Source organism: Myxocyprinus asiaticus, chromosome 23 (genome assembly GCF_019703515.2).
Source record: "Myxocyprinus asiaticus isolate MX2 ecotype Aquarium Trade chromosome 23, UBuf_Myxa_2, whole genome shotgun sequence".
In the NCBI taxonomy this organism is placed as follows: Eukaryota; Metazoa; Chordata; class Actinopteri; order Cypriniformes; family Catostomidae; genus Myxocyprinus; species Myxocyprinus asiaticus.
In genome coordinates this window covers 28,216,392-28,232,042 of record NC_059366.1, presented here as the reverse complement: position 1 = coordinate 28,232,042, position 15,651 = coordinate 28,216,392, and the positions used below count along the sequence as shown (strand labels likewise).

The following is a 15,651-nucleotide window of genomic DNA, read 5'->3' as shown; positions in this document are numbered from 1 at the left end:
GGTGCTTAAATAAAGGGCTTCATTTGGTTCCAGAGATTACAGTATGAAATAACAGTTTTATATTAGTCAGTTTTAAAATAAAGGAATAGTTCACACAAAAAGGAAAATTCTGTCATTATTTACCCACCATTATGTCCTTCCAAATCTGTAGACTATATCATTTATTTATTTTGTCTGTGGTTCTTAGACATTTTTCCAAACAATTCATAGTGACCATTGACTGAGGTGAAGATTTTCAGTGAATAATGGCTTTCTGTCTGTTCCTCGCCCAAAGCCACAGTATTGTATAACACACATGCTTTTTGGATGTGTAATGACAGAATTTTCATTTTTGGATGAACTATTGGGTAACACTGTACATTTAAGGTTCTATTTGTTAACATTAGTTAACATGAAATTACAATGAACAATAATTTTACAGCATTTATTAATCTTAGTTAATGTTAGTTTCAGCATATACTAGTACACTATTAAAATCAAAATTAGCATTTGTTAACATTAGTTAATGCACTATGAACTAACATGAACTAACAATGAACAACTGTATTTTGATTAACATTAACAAAGATTAATAAATGCTGTAAAAAATATATTGTTCATTGTTCATGATACCTAAAGCATTAACTAATGTTAACAAATGGAACATTATTATAAAGTGTTACTATTCCTTTAAGCTATGGTTTCTATTCACTTACTGGTCACAGTTAGATATTATTGGACTTTTAAGGGAAAAGGAGAATGAACAAGGTATTTTAATGGTCTGGCATATTTGATTAAACATGATCTAACATCTTATGTCTATCCTTTTATTTTTGGATGGGTTCTAACATGGAAAAAGTGGTTTGGCAAGCTGAATGACTGCATTAGCAATGTGAATTTTCCAGAGTAACCACAATTTTCTTTACATTATTTTTGTTTGTGTATGATCACAGCTATAGAGAACCGATCAAGAGAGAGAGAAAGAGAAAGGGACAGAAACAGAGAAAGAGAGAGAGACCGGGCAACAACGTTAAAGGTTCCTGAGCAGCAGAGGCCGACTCAGTACCGCTCACGGTCTGTGTCCCCGAACAGAGAGGAAGAGAGCAAAGGACGGTCCCGCCCACCCAATGTCCCCGCACAGAGGTACTGCAAAGCATGACTTCTACCCTAGCTGATAATAGGATAGACTGCAAAAACACAAGCTATAACTATGATTAGGATTCATGATGGCTCTCTGAAATACTTGATTCTGATTGGTCAATCAATGCATTCTTCAAATTTTTTTGTACACTAGAATGACCGACAACTTGCAATGGGCATATATTATATAACCTATCTCTCTCTCTCTTTTTCTTTATAAGGAGTCTGGATGAGGTCCAGCACAGCCGTAGATCCCGTTCCCCAACACGCTACCATGACCATTCCCTTTTGCAGGAGAGAGAGAGAGAATATGTAGATGACAGGTAAATTGTGTAGAGATAAGTGTGTATATGCGTGTTAAAGTGTGTGTTCAAAGAATAATTTATTTTGCTTCAATCACTTCCAAAATGTGCCTTTCTTCAGCACAAAAATCTTTCCTCATTAAAAAATACAAAAAAACTGAATTTTTAAGACTTGCTAACCCACAAAGGCACAGAAAAGGTGGGTTAGAACAGAACCATCAGTACTAGGTTTGGTTTTGTACAGAACATGGAGGATTAGCCATCATTGGAGGGTTTGTATTGACAGATATGACAGGAAGACACGTCATGTTAACCTTTATTGTGTTCATACTGTTCTGGCTTTGAAGGTTTTCACCCTTCCTCTTCTAACTCACTTATGGTGCCCATTTTTTACTCTATGTTTGCTTGTTTATTGGTCTGTTTTGTTTTTGTTTATTTTCCTACGTGTCATCCATCTCCATGGTAATTGCAGTGAGGTCATCTTGATACACAGATCAATGCGGGGTAGAAGCACAGAGTGTCTGCGCACCCAAAGGTAAACAAAAAGGCCAGAAGTGGGCCACCAGTCTGTGAATTATAGTATTGTTTATTCAGATTACTGTATAAATCTGTATTAATATTTTGGTGTAGTATAATTTTCATCCACCATATCATTTTGAAAAGGCTCCATAAATGATCTCCTTGTGTCTGTTTCGATTGTTTGGTCTTGGAGTTTTTTCCATTTAATTAAAATAACTCTTGATGTCATCGTGTTCTTTCCATAAGCTTAAATCTCCCTCGAACATTTCTTGTCAAACTCTCTGCCTCTCCACTCTAATATACACCAGAGAAGCTCGCTGACGAGAGACATTACAAGAGGAACTTTCCACTTGCTTTTGGCTTACAGCCCAAAAAGACAAATACCAGCAATCTCTTCACGACTACAGTTCGGTTTCTCAAAATAATAATCTCATTATACCTAAGTGTTATTTTAACTCCTTTATTTTTATTCTGTTTGTTACTAATCTCAATAGGAAATTTCGAGCGCACTGAAAAATGATGATGTAGACCAGGGGTTTTCAACAGGGGCAATACCACCCCCCAGGGGGCGTTCAAAGGTTGCCAGGGGGCACTGAGAGCAAATTAGTAGAGAGGGGGGCGTTAGGTTACAAATGGGGGGGCGTTTATCAGTCGTAATAATCAAATCTATCGTCAAGTTCCTCTTTGCATTAAAACATTTATCTAGACTTGGAGTATAGCAGTTGGTTCTCAATTATACGGGTAGGTACATATTTGTACCATGGTTCATCTGATTTTGAAGTCTGGTTTCTGGTTTAGTAGTGTCAAATACACAGGAGGAGGCACAACCTTAGCTAATGCTCCTGTATGGCTCTCTAGATGGATACAGCTCAATGGACAGAGCAGTGCGAGTGCAAAGCTCTTAAAGCTCGAGCTCTTAAGCTTGAGAAGCAAGGTGCGAGAAGCGGAAAGCATTTGAATTCGGCACAGAACTCTACATCACCACCCTTGAATTTACTATAGTAACACTAACTGTACTTTAGCCAGAAATAGATTGATAATAAATATTATCATATCACTACTTCAGCGCTATTAAATTTGTCATAGGCTACATTAGGGGAGTGAGGGAATATAATTAATTTTTGTTACAACTCATAAATATATATATATATTTGTATTTATTGTTTTTACATGTGTTTAGAGTAGGTCTACTGTTTATAATTACAAAAATGCCATAGTTTGTTTTATAGAAATCATAGGTAGGGAATGAATTAGGGGGCATTCATCAAAAAAGGTTGAGAACCACTGATGTAGACAGTCTTGAATGAGGGAGTTGCCTCTGTGGTGACCTCTGCATGTTTGCACGTTACCTTTGACATGTTCTTTTGCTCTTTGCATGGACTAATCACAGCTGTGATTTTGACACATTTTTTTGTTTCCCTTTTGCATGCTTGCATGTTATTGTAACATTACCAGGAGTTCTTCTAAGTACAGTAGCACCCTTCCACCTAAGATGCCTTTATTAGTCAATGGAATTCATAAGGATATTTACAGGTAAGGCGGCCAAAAACAAATACTTGAGCCATCTATTGCATCTGTGAAGCTCAGACTCAGAGAGCTCTTTTACAGACTAGTTAATGGAATAAACAATATTTTATTATACTGGATATTATATAATAATATTTAAGAATGCTGTATATTAAATGATATATATATATATATATATATAGATATATTTGTCAAACATGGTCTTACTGTGTATTTTCTCTCCTAATGAAACTATTACACTGGGTTTTTTAAAGATTATGATGTAAATAAGAAGTAGGCAGTATCGTAGTATTGGATGTATAATAACACCATATTTGCATTGCAACTGATTACATATAATTTCCAACAGTTAGGTAGATATTGTAGTTGCTCAGCTAAAGATAGAAATACAGACCATCTTATGGGAATCAGCCATTGTTAGATGTAAAGGGGGTAAGTATTCTTTAACCACGGTGGGGATGTAAATGATTCCTGTCTTGTGCTCTTCTGTTTCCTTCTAATGTTCTGGTTTCTGTGCATTTAAACTGTAAAAGGTGAAGTGTAAACATTTCTGCACCAATAGCAGCAGCAAATAGAATTGCAATCCGTTTGTTTTAGCGACCCAACTGTGTGTGACATAACATTGGCTCAATCAACGGGAGTATAGACCAATAGCAGAGGAAGGGACTGTTTGAAAACGATTTACAATTTAAAAAAAAACATTTAATGCAAAGATTTATTTGAAAACAGACACAATTTTGTTTGGCGCCACTAATTGTGTAGAAATTACACACTTCACCTTTAAGTGTTCAAGATTAATCAGTGTTGGCTGTAAACATTCTTCATATGGCCCTCTTCATTGTCATAATCAAAAGAAAAGTTAAGTGGTTATGCGATCATCTTTGTTTTCCTATTATTGTAAATTGTTATTGCTTATTTTTTTTTGCTCGTTTGACTTTTGTTTGTGTTCAGCTCCACACTTCCTGCATGCCTTAAATCAAAGTCACAGTTGTCTGTAGTCACTGCAGCTCAACGTTCAGTCACACACAGAGTTCTTAGGTTCACAGACAAGATCACCATGAGGTAAGGGGTCGAGCATGTCAACCCTAAAACCATAATATGCGGCAGTCGAGTGGAGTCGGAAATATTGCAATTACGAGTTCCGAGCACATGAATGATCAATTAAAGCCATATTTACCAGTGGAAAACTTGGAAATAATTGAGTTGTGATGTTAGACAGGGCGTGTCGACATGCAAGATGTTGGAAAGCAAAATTATTCCAATTTCAGTGCTTTTGCTATTTAAATAATATGAATTTATTATATATGACATAAATAGTAGTCAACTAATGTAAAGCTTATGACTTACTCTTTGTGGTTTGATTTATGCAGATTGATTAATAATTTATTAAATACCATGCATTAATTAATCATGTAGGTCATGTAAAAGTCATGCAAGTGTATTTACTTATGCTCATTCACTGATACTACAGAAAAAAGAGCTTTTTCCGTCAATCACTGTGAATTTGTTTTAGTTTAGCTTCGGACTTTAAATGTGTGACATAACAGTCATAATAACAAATGCCCACCTTGGACATAGGAGCTTCCCAGTTGCACATGAAGGCAGCCATAAACCCAACAAACATTCAAAGTTCCCTAGAGCTAGCAGCTCCCCATTCAGAGTTTTAAAAAGCACAAAATCCAACCATTTTCTCCCCACATTTTAGCCGTTATTCCAACTACCTCCACTTAAATCTTACAGCAGGGCTATTCAACTATGCTCGTGGAGGGCCACCGTCCTGCAGATTTTAGTTCCAACCCTGCTTGTATTGTTCAAGTCATCCTGAAGAATTTTATTAGCTGATTCAGGTGTGTTTGATTAAGGTTGGAGCTAAACTCTGCAGGATTTTGGCCCTCCAAGAGCAGAGTTGAAAAGTTAAGTTTTGCCTTTATTTTATTTTATTATTATTATTATTATTTATTTATTTTTTATTTTTTTTGGACCTAACATTTTGATTCTTTGTCATCTTTCTATCCTCTTTTCCTTCTCCTTTCTTCATTGGATGGCATGGCATTTTGTGACCCTAGTGATCTACAGCCCTCTCTTGACAGGGTTAGAAGTGCTAGTACCAACTGTCTGAGACCAGGTTCTAATTCCTATTCACCTGAACGAGACAGGTACACTTTTTATTTTGAACTGGATTGTACCAGTTTTGTATATTCTGTCATTAATACCATTCACAGACATTAATAGAACACTCTTAGAATGTTCCTTTGTGTCGCCCCTTGAATACAACAATCATTATGTCTTTGTTAATGTCAGAGTAATATACCACATTTGTCTCACACACATTGTTAGTGTCCAGTGACTCTTATGGCCTGATGTTGACGGCTCTAGCTTGAGCATTTGTTTAGGTTTATTTCCACTGTAGATGGAGAACTATCAAGAATTAATTAGAATTAGTCCCCTGTATCTGTGCATCTTGTATTTTTGAGATGACCACTGTCACAGTCTCTATATTGACCTCCCATGTTTCTTCCATCTCCACTTGAAATTATTTGGGTGTTTGTGGATCACACACACACTCATGCAGGATCACGCAATCTCTGCCCCGTACCAGACCCACGAGTCCCAGGATCCTAATTCAGCATGCCTCCCCAGAAGAAGACAGGTATCCCTCCTGTCCTTCTCCAGTCCTGCTGCCAAACCTCTCTGCTCTTCTAACCTGTCCCTACCCCTTCTGCCATGGGGGCTCAGTAGATACTCTTTGTAGCTTACCCTCCAGCATTCTCCTGCTGTCACTCATAGATGTGTTTTCTGTAGCTTATTGTGACCCAACCCCATGATTTTAGCACTCTATAATGTGATTGTCATTGTGTTTCGTAGAATTTTGGCTGTTCAGTAGCTTGCTATACACAAATGTGGTGACTTGTGTTTTTGTGGTTTGTTGTGATGTGTGTTGTGTATATTCTGGATTTCTTGAGATTGTTCATACAACCTTTTGTACACCTTTTTATCTGAACTCTTTCTGCAGCCTGCAATTTACTGTCCTGTTCTAATTTGATACAGTTTCTTCTATTCTGAATATTTTTAGATTCATTTTACAAGTTTGCTCACTTTAAAACAGTGTTTATGGTCCAGTATTTGCTGTAGAATCATTTACCAAAGATCTTTCCGGGCTCAACAATAATGACTTTTTTTTTCAGTAGTTTACTTGCCCTGCCAACATTTTTATTGGCCCCACCGCTATATACTGTATATATATATATATATATAAAATCAGTTTCTCTGGATTTGCTATTTATAGGTATGCGTTTGAGTAAAATTTTAGTTTTTGTTTTATTCTATCAAGTACTGACAACATTTCTCCCAAATTCCAAATAAAAATATTGTCATTTAGAGCATTTATTTGCAGAAAATGACAACTGGTCAAAATAACAAAAAAGATGTTGATTTTGACCAGTTGTCATTTTCTGCAAATATTTTCATTTTACTCAAACACATACCTATAAATAGTAAATCCAGAGAAACTGATAATTTTGCAGTGGTCTCTTAATTTGTTCCAGAGCTGTATATACATATTAAAAAAAACACACACATATATATATATATATATAGAGAGAGAGAGAGAGAGAGAGAGAGAGAGAGAGAGAGAGAGAGAGAGAGAGAGAGAGAGAGAGAGAGAGAGAGAGAGAGAGAGAGATGCAATTGAAATTATTCAACCCCCCCTAGACAGTAAGGATTTACAAAGGTAAGCTTTTCTTATGACCCAGAATTTTTTAACTTTACATCTATATCAGTTGAGTGACACATTCAAAGTCATAGTGTGAATATATAACCTAATATAGCAGGATTTAAAAAAAATACAGCCATGTCATAATTATTCAACCCCTATTGTATGTAGCTGTTTCTTAAATATGTAAGGCTACACAAGTAATTTTTCAAAACAAAATTAAGTCATCAATCTGCAATCTGCAATTTAAGTTTAGCGTTGTAGCAAAAATCTATTTCTATGCAAAAAAATGCAATTAAAAATAAGCTGTCTCAAAAGCTAATAGAGGAGATTATTTCATTACACAAGAAAGGTCATGGCTAAAAGTACATTTCCAAGGCACTTCAGTTTCCAGTAGAGAAAGTTGGCAGCACCATTCAGCAACAGCAACCTTCTTGGGGTGTGGAAGAAAGCAAAACTTCACCAAGGGAAATGTTGACTTGAATATTCAAGAAGTAATTAGGAAAGACCTGTGGAGTCCTGGAAGAAGATTTTATAGACGTATGACACTAAAATGAAAATTAGTTTTAGACCCATGGGTCAGCAGTACGTCTGGAGTAAGATGACAAGGTGATGACAAGAATGACACCATCCCCACAGTCAAGTATGGAGGTGGGTCAGTCCTGTTATTGGGGTGTTTTGCGGCTGCAGGAAACAGCTATCCTGACTATGTGACTGACACCATGGATTCTTTCAGGTATCAGGCCATTCTGGCATGAAAAATGTGATGCCTTCAGTGTGTAAATAGAAGCTCGGTGATCACTGGACTTTCCAGCAAGACAATAACACCAAGGATACACCCAAGTTGTCCAAAATCTGGTTCAGGGATAGGTCGTGGAATGTCCTTAAATGGCCCTTTCAGTCCATCATTAAAATCCCATTGCAAACCTTTGTTAGGATTTCAAGGAAGCAGTGGCAGCACAGAAACCAAAGAATGTCAATGAGCTGGAAGCTTTTGCTCATGAGAAATGTGTAAAAATTCTAATAGAGAGGTGTCCAAAGCCTGAGAACACTTACTTGAAACATTTATTTGCTGTTATTAAGTATAAAGGATGCTCCACAAATGATTGACTTTGGGGGTTGAATATTTTTACATGACATTTGTGGAGAGAATTAGTTATTTTTTATTTTAAAATTTGGGTAAACTGAACTCTTTGTTCTCAAAATCACTCAAATGTGTATTAAAAACTTACTTTGACTGTTTACTGAGATTTAAGTTGATGTGTTTTAATTCACATCACCAGAATACATCTGGTCAGGGGGTTGAATAATTTTTATTGCAACTGTATATATATTAGAGACATACCTTTGTATTTTACAGAAAAATGTATATATATGGGGTTTTTCTTTGGAATAATAGCTCGAAATACAGAATAGAGCTCAAAAAGAGAATTCTAGGACTATCACAAGTCATTCTTGCCATTTTGACCTCGATAATGCTAGACAATGTTATTATAATGCTCTTGGCTATCACTGTTGCACTTGAGGGTCAAAGTGACCTGGCTCGTTAAATCAAAGTTCAGCAGTCACAATTTGCACGTTTTCTTCCCAACAACTGTTTTATCATCAATAACTAACCTTTCTCCAATTTACCAACCTTTCTTAAAATGTACACATTTTTATATAAATTAAATGTTCCAAATTTACATGTGTGTGTGTGTGTGTGTGTGTGTGTGTGTGTGTTTGAGTACATGTGTGTGGGGGCGTATGAGTGTACTTACAAATAACAGTTTGAACTGTTCTAACATTTTATAGGTTTCTCGTAAGTCTTTATTTGAACCAGGTCAAACTGACCTGTAAGTACTTTTTAGGTACTTTTGTAATAGCTTTGTTTTTTAAATAAGTAAAATTAAAAAAATACATTGCCAGGTTCAGATCACCTCCTCTGAGGATGTCATGAAGTTTCAGGCTGAAAAGTTAACACTTTCTATGAAGCCTGTATTTATTATGCATTATAAGGGTATTCTTAACGCATTATAATGTATGCATAATGCCTTATTTGAAACCTTATAATATTTTGTGTTGTCTCATAAATAATTGTAACAACAGTTATAATATAATATAATACTTACATATTTATTAAAAATTTTATAACAACGAACATTTTTATTGTAATACTTAGAAAAAATAAAAATAAATAAAACAACAAAGCCACATAACATTATTTCATATGTAAAAGAGTTATCAGCTTAAACTTGCTTACATTTAAATAAACAGTGGCCTTAGAGGAAACACTCAAAAATGAACAAAGCAACAGCTCTACTAAAGGCTAGGCAATGGCACTGTAAATTATGGATTTTTACTCATTTGCATTCTGAGAATGTACAAAGTCACAAGAATGTTTATTATAAGGCATTATGGATACATTATAATGCAGTAAGAACACCCTTATAATGTATTATAAATTCATGTTTCATAGTGTGTTATAATGCATTGTAATCTTTAAAGTCATAACCTCAAATAGGTAAGTATTATATTGTATTATAACTGTTGTTACAATTATTTATGAGACAATACAACATATTATAAGGTTTATTATAAGGCATTAAACATGCATTATAAATACATGCTTCATAGAAAGTGTTACCTTAAAGTTAAGTTAATCAGTGTTAAAAGTTCAAATGGGCCAAACTTACCCGAAAGTGCATAATTCACTAAACAGCCATGTTCAGTACATTGCAAAAAAAAAAAAAAAAAAAAAAAAAATGTTTAATTATGCAGTGGCTTAAAAATACATGTAGAGTAAATGATCAGTGAATGTGAGTTGTACTTGTAGACCCAGCACTGGCCATCCTTATTGTTGAGCCCTTTTTTCAGTATTCACCTGTCTTTTTCTGTATTCGATGCTAAAATCTTTATGATTTTAGAAGTTTTGTTTATGGATTGCAATTAAAAATTAAGAGTGTAAAACCTGACCAAAGGTTACCCTTGACACATAAGAGTAAAGTCTCTGTGCTTCACATCATACACTGCATATCTCATGTTTGTGTCTTAATTACAATTTGTCACATACCATTTCCTTTTGTGTTTAGAAATGTAACCAAAGTGGTGCAATTTAGACTTAATAGAATTATGTTTCATTAACATCAGCCCATGCTGTGTCATTGTGTGTCTGTGTCTATGTGCCATCCATTCCATGTCAGTCACATCTTTGACCTGATCTTAAGAATCAGCTGGGTTTTGGAGGCTATGTTCCCCGCTCAGGAGACAGTACACCACCTCAGTGCAAAGCCAGACACACAGATGTACACACACACAGGAAGAGTTCTAGAGCACATATAAAAATATCATGCCCATCTCCATTGTGGCATATTATTAGACAGCATTTGCTTTTAATGTTTTGTCCAGTCCTGAGTGAAGCCACTCCTCATTCTTTTATTTTCTGTCTTGCCTGAATCATTTCCATGTTGCAGGCATTCGATAACTCTGGACAAGCCTTGCTGTCAGAAACTTGGCAAGAAAATATCTGACAGTGAGCGGTAAGACTTATAAAACCAAGTCATGTCACATTTGCATTGTCCGTTCATTGTCTTGTGTGTCCATACAATACCTACACGAGACACAGTTTAGTACAGCCAAAAATACTTCTTTCAGGATAAAACTTCACTTTCAGATTTGACTTGTACTGTACCTTGATTTTTATTAAAGGTGAAGTGTGTAAATATTTTTGATGTTAAAAAACTTTCTGCCATTCCAGCTTAATATGACACAGCAAAAAGTAAACAATTTTGCACACTCTGGCTCTGTGGTGCTATCAGAACTCTTCTTTGTTTGAGCATCCCAACCAGCCTGACACAACAATATTTGCTTAACTATGTCATGAGTTTAGAGCAGGACTACATTTTCATCCAACCGTTGGTGGGATTGTTCGGGAAACTTTTTTGAAAACGTTTCATGCTGCTTGATGCACAAAATTACCCACTTCTCCTTTAAATGATTATGTTTCAGTGAAAAAAAAGTGTTTTTTTTTAAAGTGTTGTAGACCTTTTTTATGTTACGTATATGAACTTGTTCAACTTTTACAGGGAAATACTGCACCGGCCTTATCCACAAACATATTTGTTTCTCAACATGTTCACACTTAAGTTTTCTATCTGTTTTCGCAAATACTTTGTCATTTTTTTTTCCCTCCATTTTTTTTCACATTGCTTTTATTATTCTGTCTTGTGTGTTGCTATTCTCACTGGTCTGCAGAATACAGCCAACCTCCATTCTAAAGGGCTCACGCAAGAAGAGGGTGTCGCTGCCTCCATTGGGTAAGGTGACCCGGGGTCAGGATCAACCCCAGGCTCACCCCAAATGGAAAGGTGCTGACCCTGATCTGAGCTGATAAGCCTCGCTGTGCTCTACCTATCCTACAGTCACTCAAAAACTTACATATTTCACACACATACCTAAACAAATCATAACATGACATAATCAGTAAGCGCAAACCCTTCTGCCTTGTCATTTCTGTAAAGCTTTCTTTGCTCAGTTCTGTGGTTGCTGCTTCTGTACTGTAAAAGCACCTACCCACATTGTTATGTTTGTTGCCATGTGCATAATAATGATAATTTTGTCTTTCACAGTTTTCCACCCTTTGTTTCATCAGTTTCACACATTTCTCTCTTATGTTTCTTTTGCTTTCCTTATGGTAGAAATACATATCAGATTATAATTTATGTATGAATTTGGATACATTATTAAAGATCAAGCAGTCACTGGTGCAGCCAGGAAATGACTTTTGGGAAAATTTGTGTTACTTTTTCTTAGTGCAGTTTGGTAATCAAACAGTAGTACTAAATTTGGTCCACACAGGTTATTTACTGACTCTGAACCAGGTAATATTGTATGTTAAAGTCTCCATTGTTTTGTTTTTTTTCTTTCTCTCTCACCCTCTCTCCTCCATCAGGGTGCAACCACACTCCGGCCCCTCATTCTCCTCATCAGCAGCGGCCCCTTCGACACGCAAAGTCAGACAGTTACCCCAAGTCCCCACCAAAAGCAGCAGTGTAGAACAAGGTACACAATTTTCCACTGACGTTTTCCAAAATGAAGCCATTTAGCTTTTTTCAGAGAAACCCTACACTTAAAGTGACCCATAAAAAGTATTTGGACACTTAAGTCACACTTGAAAATGTCTGAATGTCTTTGCATTAGATAGCAAAATATTGACAGAATGACTGCACATGCACACTTTTTAAGCAAAATATTTCACATGATAAAATAATAGAGACACCATTCAAAATGAAGACAAAAAGTATTGAGACCAAAAAGTACTTTCTTTGAAGTGTTCAATCATCCATAGTTTATGTAATAAACTACACCTGTGGTTAGTCTGCTAGGGCACCTGTGTGAACTTGAGGAGAAATGACTTCATATGTCCAAAAAAATCACATTGAAACCAGTTGGTTAAAAGTCATTACAAAATCAGCTCCGAAAGATAATTCTGAGAAAATCTCTAGTATCATTTGTTTGCAGATGCCACTTGCTTTGATATATTTTTAAGTGACTTAAATGACCAACAATTATAAGAGTAAATGAATGTTTTTATAAGTTTGTGAGTGGGTGATAGTGCCAAATATAAAATTTGAAAATATGAATGTCATATATGGTGTGTGTTTTAGCTCTTGCTTCAGAGGAGCGAACTCGGCAAATGAAAGTGCGCACCTTCCGAACACCAGCTCCCTCCAGTACCAGCCAGGATCTGGAGAGGGCGCTCAAGAATAAACGAGAGGTGAGCAGCACCTTACCTTTCTCAGATTAAATTTAGTAGGCCTAGAGTATATGGCTTTGCTTTATTCAAAATAGCATACTTCCATACAATTCTTACTATTGCTGCAGTGTAAAGTATGGATCTTGTGCACAGCAGCCCTATGCAAATGTTCTATATGCATATAATTACCAAATGATCTACTACATTTGCCAAAAGTGCAGTATACTATATATAGAGCATACTGGATGGAACACTGTATCCCATTTCCAGTGTGATGCATGAACCGAAATCAAATTTCCATGATTAAACCTTAATGCCACTCGTTGATTTAAACATACTATGATGAGGTAATGTGACAAACATAGTGAGGTCACATAAAATCATTGCAGTGTCACTACAAGTTTATCATGGAGTTATGCCTACTGTTTCACTTGCTATGAAAAAAAAAATGTTGGCAGCATACAGTGTATACTGTGCAGTATTTAGTAAGCAGTAAGCTAGTATATCATTCCAAACCTAGCCTCTGAATCATGTATCATCTTAAATGGTTAGTTCAGCAAAAAATTAAAGTTCTCTCATTATTTACTCACCCTCATGATATCCCAGGTGTGTATGACTTTCATTCTTCACCAGAACACATTTGAAGAAAAATAGAAAAATATCTCAGTAGCCCCTTAAAATGCAAGTGGATTGTGATCTGACTTTTGAAGCTCCAAAAAACACAGATAGTCAGCATAAACGTCATCCATGCGGCTCCAGCGGTTAAAGTCTTCTAAAGAAACACGATCGCTTTTAGTACAAAAAAGATCAATATTTAAGAACTTTTTTAACTCTAAATCATCGCTTCCAGTCAGCAGCGGCATGCACGTGTGACGTAATCGCGTTGGCACTTGAGACACCCAAGAACTGACACCCGGAAGAGCAGCGCTGTTTACATCTGATTAGAAGGAACGCTGTTTAGATCTGTATTTGTAACTGTTTTTTTTATTAATAATTGTGCATTTGTGTGCTTATCCTGGATGTCAAGTCATTTTTATTTGTATAGCACTTTTCATGACGCACATCGTTTCAAAGCAGCTTTACAGAAAATCATGCTTTAACAGAAAATGAAACTGTAAAATCTGTAAATCTTAGAGTCATCATTGTGCAGTTTGATAAAAATATGATTGTAAATTGTGTCAAAAAATAATTAAGTAAATATGTAAATAATAATTGCATTTAAAACCCCAGTGAGCAAGCCGAAGGCGACTGTGGCAGGGAACACAAAACTCCATAAGATGTTGGTTAATGGAGAAAAATAACCTTGGGAGAAACCAGGCTCACTGTGTCACAACCGAGAGAAGAACGTGAGATTACGTCTGTAACATGGCGACGCAAATACGTCACATGAGAGACCACGTGAACTCAGCGCTCTCGTGAAGCTTATCGGAAGCGATTTGTTTATAGTTAAAAAGTACTTAAATATTCATAATTTTTGTGAAACAAAAGCAATAGTGTTGCTTTAGAAGACAATAATTTAACTACTGGAGTTGTGTGAATAAAGTTAATGCTAACTGTCTGTGATTTTTGGAGCTTCAAAAGTCAGATCACCATCCACTTGCATTTGAAAGACCTACTGAGCTAAGATATTTTTCAAAATGTGTTCTGCTGAAGAAAGGAAGTCATACACGTTTGGGATATCATGAGGGAGAATAAATGATGAGAGAATTTTCATTTTTGGCTGAACTTTCCCTTTAAATTGTTATACCATCTCTACTAACTGTTCTTGAAATCCGGAATGTTCAGACAGTATATGTTCTTTAATGTGTGGTGCATTGTATTCCTGTAGCTTTATAAGGAAGAGCGACAGAGCTGTGACAATGTGTCCCATAAATCCTCAGACAGTGATGTCAGCGACGTGTCAGCCATCTCTCACGCCAGCAGTGCCTCGCGGATCAGTAGCACCAGCTACATGTCCATCCAATCAGAACGGCCCAGGGGTTGCTTCAGGTGCGATGCATACCCCCAGTGCCCCCTTAGCCCCCACTTAGCCCAGCCATGATGCATGCACAGGTCTTTCAGATTAGAACTGTGAACTGTGAATTGTTGGAATATTTTAACATAATTAGTGTGGTCACAACGCCAGTTAGAGATCACTGTGTAAATGGAATGCCGTTTATTCATGCTCTAAATTGTTATCTTTTACATCTAGTGTGTGTATTGGGACAACATGGGAAAAATGTCTTGCTTTCTGCTTGGAATGTTGCATGTTGCACAGAGTGCATATTTGATGTTGACACCCAGGTCAATCTCTTTTGACAGTTATGAAATGACAGAGAAAAGGAATAGATGAGATGAGAATCAGTAGCTAACTTAGAAGCATTCTTTTAAAGTGCAGCTGTGAATCTTGAAATTCTTAGAACCTTTCAGTCTCATGGTTCTCCTAAAAGATTTCTAAAAATTAATAGGGCCATATTCTATACATTTCCAGCATTTATTTTTCCCTGTGGTCCACTATAATGTTAGTCAGGATTTCATGCACCAAAAAGTCCTAATTTTGTTTTACACAATCATGTAAATTTTTGATGTAAATTTTATTATGTCCTAACCAGCTGCGAAAAGACATTTTGTCAGTCGCTTGATTTACCCTGGCCACTCTGAAATCTCTTCCCAGGCTCCTCATAACTGTACATTAAACATCAAATACCTTCTCATTAGCTCTGATTTTCACGTTACACAGCAGTTTTACGTTCAGTGTG

General features: G+C 36.2%; 1 protein-coding gene across 8 annotated transcripts in view; it reads left to right on the top strand.

The window, feature by feature from the left end:
* Positions 1 to 15,651, top strand: part of LOC127413504 (regulating synaptic membrane exocytosis protein 1-like) — a 118,750-nt gene that overhangs the window by 85,608 nt on the left and 17,491 nt on the right. Inside the window, exons 15-24 of one of the 8 annotated variants that reach the window (XM_051650690.1) lie at positions 933 to 1,122; positions 1,341 to 1,442; positions 1,894 to 1,956; positions 3,396 to 3,473; positions 5,534 to 5,623; positions 6,040 to 6,117; positions 10,632 to 10,697; positions 12,110 to 12,219; positions 12,825 to 12,934; positions 14,742 to 14,902. In XM_051650690.1, coding sequence (XP_051506650.1) covers positions 933 to 1,122; positions 1,341 to 1,442; positions 1,894 to 1,956; positions 3,396 to 3,473; positions 5,534 to 5,623; positions 6,040 to 6,117; positions 10,632 to 10,697; positions 12,110 to 12,219; positions 12,825 to 12,934; positions 14,742 to 14,902 — 1,048 coding nt within the window. Of the gene's footprint in view, positions 1 to 932; positions 1,123 to 1,340; positions 1,443 to 1,893; positions 1,957 to 3,395; positions 3,474 to 5,533; positions 5,624 to 6,039; positions 6,118 to 10,631; positions 10,698 to 12,109; positions 12,220 to 12,824; positions 12,935 to 14,741; positions 14,903 to 15,651 lie in introns of those variants that run through there. The other 7 variants (XM_051650691.1, XM_051650692.1, XM_051650693.1 and 4 more) reach the window with 7 other exon arrangements.